This window comes from Sinocyclocheilus anshuiensis, unplaced genomic scaffold (genome assembly GCF_001515605.1).
Source record: "Sinocyclocheilus anshuiensis isolate Anshui unplaced genomic scaffold, SAMN03320099.WGS_v1.1 scaffold1462, whole genome shotgun sequence".
Lineage (NCBI taxonomy): Eukaryota > Metazoa > Chordata > Actinopteri > Cypriniformes > Cyprinidae > Sinocyclocheilus > Sinocyclocheilus anshuiensis.
The window spans coordinates 571,964-579,628 of NW_015558644.1; the positions used below are offsets into that span (position 1 = coordinate 571,964).

The 7,665-nt window shown below is 36.4% G+C and overlaps 1 protein-coding gene across 2 annotated transcripts in view; it reads right to left on the bottom strand.

Annotated features, from left to right (window-relative positions):
• Nucleotides 1–7,665, bottom strand: part of LOC107680923 (ATP-binding cassette sub-family A member 1-like) — a 37,416-nt gene that overhangs the window by 21,286 nt on the left and 8,465 nt on the right. The window contains exons 4-7 of one of the 2 annotated variants that reach the window (XM_016477015.1): nt 6,380–6,521; nt 6,150–6,268; nt 2,522–2,643; nt 1,783–1,974 (exon numbers count right to left, since the gene is read on the bottom strand). In XM_016477015.1, the coding sequence (XP_016332501.1) occupies nt 1,783–1,974; nt 2,522–2,643; nt 6,150–6,268; nt 6,380–6,521 (575 nt within the window). Of the gene's footprint in view, nt 1–1,438; nt 1,493–1,782; nt 1,975–2,521; nt 2,644–6,149; nt 6,269–6,379; nt 6,522–7,665 lie in introns of those variants that run through there. The other variant, XM_016477017.1, reaches the window with a different exon arrangement.

Here is a 7,665-nt window from a genome sequence, read left to right on the forward strand (position 1 = left end):
AAACTCTGGGTTGTGTGTGTGTTTATATATATATATATATATATATATATATATATATATAGGTATTTGGTATTTTTTTTGTTTACATTAAGTTATTAGATAACTATGTAAATTAAATATTATAATATACATAAACCTGAAGAAAAAGGTTAAGTCATTTACATTATTGTGTGACTCGGTTTATATGACTGTTAAATCAATCTAGTTGCTCATGTTAGTTCTTGTATCTAATTTGCATGTCTGTAAGTGATCAAAGAACCATTCATTCCATGCATTTTATGTGCCATTGGCAAGCAAAATCAAACTAAGATGACATATTTATCTGGTTTTCCACTGCACTTCACTTCCCAAGAATCCCAATGATGAGTCAAAATCATCTTTTATTGACCAGTGTGATCTATGAGTCAAACTGACATATTTCTTTTCAATGTGCATAGGAAGAAGTAGAAGAGAGGAACTGAAGCTGTTCAAATGTGTTGTAACTTCCATCTGTGCCTTCAGGCTATATATTAAGGTAGGTGTGTAGGGCAACATGCAATGACATGCATCCTCCCACGCTCTTCATAACCAGCTAGCTCACTCTTTCTTTTTCCTTTCTCTGTTTTAGCTGGTTGTTTGTGTCTCAGCTCAGTGCATGCCAATGATAAGGTCACCTGGTTCTGTTTTTAACACCTCAGCAACAGTACTGGAGGAGGGGAGGACACTATTGCACTGCTTTAGGAGATAAGATGATGATCTCTGTCACCCTCAGACACACAGCGGGGGAAATTTATTAAGCAACAGTTTAATTTACACCCTTTCCTGACAACAAAGCCACACCATCTGGACTCATCCAGAACTCTAGACTGGCCATTACTGTAGACATTTACAAGACATTTACAAGTTAACAATGTTATTGTTTTAACCTTAAAAATTACCATTTAAAAATATAGAAACAGGAATGTAATGTTGAAATAAATATGATAATAATAATAATAATTAGTGGTCAACTGATATTGTTTTTTTGACAGCCGATGCCGATATCTTGGTGAGGGTTGCCATGAACGCATTGGCCAAGCAGGAAAACTTATCGGCCGATACCGATATTTAAAAAATGCCAAATATTGGCCGATATATCGGTCGACCACTAATAATAATAACAATAATAAATTCCACCCAAATAAAAAAAAGGAAATTGTAATACTATTATTATTATTTTTAGTTTTTTTTTTCTTTTGATTTTCGGGTAGAATTCATGACATGGACAAATTCTTTATAGTTTTTATTTGATTATGATACATTTAATATATGATAATTTAAGTGACTTCACAGAATTTTTTTTATTATTACACACAGATGGTGTGATTTATGGTAATACCAAATTTGTTTGTTTGTTGGATTCTTTGAAAACATGTGTATCAGGTATGTTCATTTTGATTCACTGTACCATTTTTCTTACCCTAATAGGTTTGAGGAAATCCAAGTTGGACTTGAAGTGTCTCTCGGCCTGGTCTAGCCAAGAGAGAGAGATTATTATTATTATAGTTTTTATTACATTATATAAATGTAGATTATGTATAATGTATATAATATATAACAAATATAAATAAAATAGTAGTGCATATGTTTATTCTAATTTATATAATTTAATTTATATTTTGTTTTACATTGCATTAGATAAAATACACGCATATATATGCTGTAAAAAATGTTTGTGTATATATATATATATATATATATATATATATATATATATTGTGTATCAGGTATGTTCATTTTGATTCACTGTACCATTTTTCTTACCCTAATAGGTTTGAGGAAATCCAAGTTGGACTTGAAGTGTCTCTCGGCCTGGTCTAGCCAGCTATTGGGAGAGCTGCAGATGAGGTCCTGGGTGAATCTCGCCACCCTTTCGTCTGGGATGCTCACAAAATCCTCAAGTCTGGTGGTGCTGCACATGTCTCTTAGATGGACGCCAAAACCTTTGATCAGCACCTAAAACATGAGGAGCATCGTGATAAGCGGTAAATGTGACAGCAGATAAAAGGTGTTCATGTGATCCGTGAGGGGTTTTGGAGATAGAAGGTGACAGAGCTGTTCATATGACCTATGAGTTTGTTATCAGGGCAGGGACATTATAAGGCACTTAGCCTAGATGCCTTAAATACACATCACGAGAGTACATTAGGGTAAAACTAGGCTGCCTATGGTCATTTATGAGGACTGTAGATTGTGTAATGCCCTGAGGGCATGTCTCACAGCTAACAGCTGTTGATTTACAAACAAAAATGAAGTTGCATGCTGGTTTCCTCTCTTTAACTGATTCCTAGGGGCAATTTAACAGCATGTGTGGGGTAAACTATTAAAACCAACCTAGAAACAATGCCCATGACTTACAAACTCTATACAATTAATTACAGTACTGCAAGTGTGAAGTTTATGTCTTTTTTTCCCGCTTGGGCATGGAAGAAGTGGGACAATGGAAAACTACAATAGTCATGGTCACCATTTATGCTTTAAAATAATGCTTTTCCATTCTCACCTTTTCAAGATTCACATCAGCTTCCAGCACATTCTGTACATAATTATGGGAAAAGGAGGCGTTTTGTTGGAGGAACGTGGAAAGGGTTTCATTTTCACGCAGGAATTCCTTCAGCTTGAAACCTAAGGACAAACATACCACTTTAGTGTGTGTGTGTTAAGCAATGCTTTACAAAACCACCATACAATGGCTGTAGTTATCGGTTTTCAGCAATCTGACCAGACTTTTAATTTAAGAAGACCTGCCTCCACATTTCAGGATTATTGTTTTTGGAAACACACCCCATTTTCCATTAGTTTACATTTACTTTGCATTCTTACAAAACCTCAAACTTTTATTTCTCCTGTACATGCGCGCACTTGCTGAAATTCAGCACTGTTCATTCAGGTGTGGAGCCTTCGTGAGTGTTAACTACATACTCGTGTGCTCTCCTTAAATTTCATTCCTCTTTCAAAGTTCAAGTGCATGTCTGAGCAGGCCAGCTAGAACGGTTCACCTGGGCGTGGAAAGAAACGTCGACTGATTCATCGTGTGATTCCACAAACAATGTACATGGAGTCTAGTTGCCTAAATGGTCTGGAATCTAAAACAGGGGTTGAAGTAGGCCACACAAATCCAGAAAAATTGGACAGTCTTGTAAAAGACTCCCCTTCCTTCCTTAAATATGTGGCATTACACTATTATCATTCAATAGTTTGAAGTTTTTTTTTTTAAAGAAATTAATAATTTTATTTAGCAAAAGGACCCATTAAACTGATCAAAAGTGACAATAAAACATGACATATTGACATTGTTACAAATGATTTTAATTTTAAGTAAATGGTGTTCATTTAAACTTTTTTCAACATTCATAATAAGAAATGTTTCTTGAGCAGCAATTCTGAAGGATCATGTGACACTGAAGACTGGAGTAATGATGCTGAAAATACAACTTTGTCATCACATGAATAAATTACATTTTAAATTATATTAAAATAGAAAGCAGTTGTTTTAAATAGTAATAATATTACACAAAATTACTGTTTTTACTGTATTTTTCTTTTTCTTTATTTTCTTTATTTTTTAATCAAATAAAACCTTGGTAAGCAAAAAAAGACTTCTCTAAAAAAACATTAACAATTTTACAGACCTGAAACTTTTGAATGATAAAGTAGTTCCTTGATTATATGACTCTTACAGAAATAAGTACATTTTTACATTATCTGATGAATATGATGAGTCACAATCGAAACAAAAAACCTCAAATGCGGAGATGGATCCGCTGAAATTCAAAGTCTGGTCAAATTGAAAGTTTTTCAGATCCCTTTTTTTGATGGAAATACCTAAGTGGGGTCAAGTCTGTAAATTTGGGGACATCTCTCATGTTGCTAGACATTGGCCTCCTCCTCCAATCCATACACCTAAAGTCCTACCTGTTGTGTATGGAAAAGTGTAGCCATTCACACCTATCTAACAACTACCTGCGATAACCCTCACCCAGAGCAGCCCAACTGTCTCCATGTCTTCCATCTGTGCTGTTCAGGAAAACAAAGGCTGGAAGTGTGTCCATTGCTAGGGAGGGGCGAAACCCCAGGAGGTGGCAGATTCCTGAACTATTCAATCGCTTCCCCAGTAACCATTCTTTTGAAAAGAGGGTAAAGGGGGAGAAATAGGGGAGTAAAATGGGGTCTGAAAAGACATGTGCAAGGATCTTCTGTAAAGTCATGGCCAATTACATCTGTTAGGCCTTTTTAGATAGGACAGGTATATGCAAGCTTAAAATGAGAAGGTCTAGAGAGTCTAAATGAGCCGTGGTGAAATCAAGATACGTATACGTAATACAGGGGTTTCCAAAACCCTTAATCCAGTTCTCAGATAGTTTTAACTTATGTCTTGAAATTTACACTGACATTCAAATGTTTGGGGTTGGTACGATTTTTTTAATGTCTTTGAAAGTTATGCTCACCAAGACTGTATTTATTTGATCAAAAATATAAAACACTGAAATTGTGAAATTTTATTATCATTTAAAATAACTGTTTTCTATTTTTATATATTTTAAGTGATAGCCATCAGGACAGCTAGGTGAATATAAAAGTCATATGCTCAAATAAACCCTTAATAACCAAAGAAAAACCTATTACATTATTCTTTTGGCTACCATTACAACAATTAGCATAATATTTTCTGCCTGAATGTTTACAACATTGTATGCCATTATGAGGATAGTGTAAAGCAGCTATTTAAAGCTCTTTGTGAATTCAGCATCACAGCTAATCACAGCAAATGATGTAGGTGTGAATGGGTTCAAGCGATAACTATAACCTAAACCCAAAGAACTCAACACTTTCATGTCTGTTGCCATTAGTTGTAATCAAAAGAGGAGACTAAAGACAGAAATGAATGAAATCGCAGCATGCGGATGCCACGATAAGCTCCACAATGAGTGGATGGCGAGTTCAAAGCATTCCTATTGTCATGCACGACAGTGTGAGACACAATAATGAAGCTTTAATTTGAACAGGTGGACCTGACATGGCTCTTTTTCCTCAAGACTTTTCTGAACCTAGATTTTTAAACTACTTTGGAGCAACAGGAATGTTTATTATAGTTAACAGTGAATTTAGGTCAATTTTGCATCCATTTGATCCTGTTTTTGTCTGTATGGCTCTGAAAACAGTTAAGTCATCTACCCATTTAACTCTGTCACAGATCTAAAAATGTCATCATACTTCACTTTTTGGTAAATACATTCTATATATTGTTACTGCGGACGTTTTGTGATGGCGTCTGTGCAGCCTTTTCTCCATTAGGCAGAGAAATGCAATTAAAGCTCACTTAGCGTGAGAAGAGAAGTCTGTGAACGGGAAGACACTAAGTGAATAGGGCAGGTAATGCTAGAGGACTGGATTCTGGGATGTGTGCATATTTACACCCACACTGGCTCTGAAAGTGACTTGCCATGGCTTGTATGAAAGGCTTGATCCTTCATTCAGCCACCCACCTCCTCCTGTGGCAGTTGAAAAATTTCACTATCCCAACAAATACTCACAGACTGACGGGCATTAACCTTTTGCTTATATATTCACAAGGATTAACTGATAATTCGAATCAGTCACTTTATGCTAGGGGTAGTGTTTGCTATGGAAGAGTACAATTACTGAAAAGGGCAAAAAACATGACGTAGTTCAGCCAAAAATTAAAAACATGCCTTTTATTCACTCTTATGTCATTGCAAACCCACATGACTCTATTTCCTTGGTGGAACATAAAAAGGAAAAGCTAAAATGTAAGTATTTAAGTCATTTATTACTAAAAAAACTAAGCTGCAGGGCTCACTTGGTCTCATTTGGTCAATTGCATATTCAAACTTGATGAAAATGTCAAGTTCATGATGTTTATGTTCTTATTGGTTTCTTAACTTTGAAGTTTGAATATAAATGAATATCATAAGTTATCATATGGCTTTAGAAGACTTGGAATACAGCACACAAGTCATGTGGATCACTAATAATGTTTTTTGTACTTTTTAGAGCTTGGTCACTTTATGTTTTCACTTTATGGAAAAAAACAGCATTTGATGTTTGGAAACACATGAGGATGAATTTTCAGGTAAGCTATTTCTTTAAGGCAATTCTACTGTACTCACCAGATGTGTTATTTTGCATGACTTTTACTGCACTGATAAGCTCCTTGAATCCATCTAAGCTCTTGTCATTTTGACTGTACAGTAAGATTTTCTTGGCATCAGAAAACAGACGTGAGATTCTGAAAAAGAAATCAGAATTACTACCAAATTGCACTTAGTGTTTTATATTACATATAATTGGCCACATTATAGGGTTATTTCGAAATCTTCAGCTATAGGCAACAACTTACATAGAATCATTAAAGTTCCCAACGACTCCTGGAGATTCCCCAGGGGTTGGGTGTCGGAAGCACGGATTGTTGGCATTGCAGACAATGCCCTGGATCCAGGGCAGGGTGCCTGCTGAGGGCATGGCTTTGTTGGGAAAGTGACCTGTAACAAATAAAGGAAGACAAAATGAACTACCTCATTGAAGAGGGTTGAAAAGAGAGTTTCCACATTAAGGCTTTCTTGGAGAGCAGAAGAGAAGAAAGTGTACACGATAAAACCAGCATAACCAAGACACTGACATAGACTGATGATATCAGAAAAGTTGCAAAAAAGCTTGTTTTCCAGTAAAACCACAATCCCTCTCTTTTTTCCCCTAGATAATGCATTCTCGACTTCAAAAGTGCATCTACTTCATATATGACGATTGATCCTGATAACAGGGATACGTTATCAGATTGACATCCAACTGCATGGACATGATGTGCCAGATGAGATTTTCCTTACTTCTACATCCCAGTGCTGCGGCCCATCCCAATATACAGTACAGATAATTGATGTGTACCCTTAGACTGCCTTATCTTCCCACAGACCTAAAAAACATCAGCAAATAACTCTAACTCCCTGGAGCATGCGTACTCTACGAGGGGACCTTATCGAGTGATTACCTAAGCAGTATATGTGACCTATGTCCCCCCACAGTCTCACTGTTATTTCTGTAATGAGTCTAATATGTCGGTCTGCTATCAGTCAAGCTTAAGACTGCCAGCTGCTCCACTGCTGAGCACAGCAAAGATAAGATAATACTTAAAGGGTTAGTTCACCCAAAAATGAAAATTAGCCCATAAATTACTCACCCTCAAGTCATCCTAGGTGTATATGACTTTCTTCTTTCAGATGAATCCAGTCGGAGTTATATTAAAAATTGTCTTTGATCTTTCAAGCTGTTTAATGCCACTCAGCGGGTGTTGCATGCATCAGTCCAAAAGAAGTTAAATAAAAAGCGCCCATCCATAAAAAAAAGTGTCTCACATGGCTCCGGGGGGTGAACAAAGGCCTCCTGTAGTGAATCGATGCGTTTTTGTAAGAAAAATATCCATATTCAAAACGTAATAATCACTTTAATGTAGCTTGCACCAACAGTTGTACACGGAAGCAGCTCCGGGCGGATGACGTATGAGGTCGGCTTTGCGCACGCGCCGCTCAGAAGTGACGAACGCGGAAGCGCAGGGGAGAGATCAAAACAAAACAACGGTCATTTATTAGAAGTACAAAACGAGGATTTGTAAAGAAGAATGTCGGAGGATTT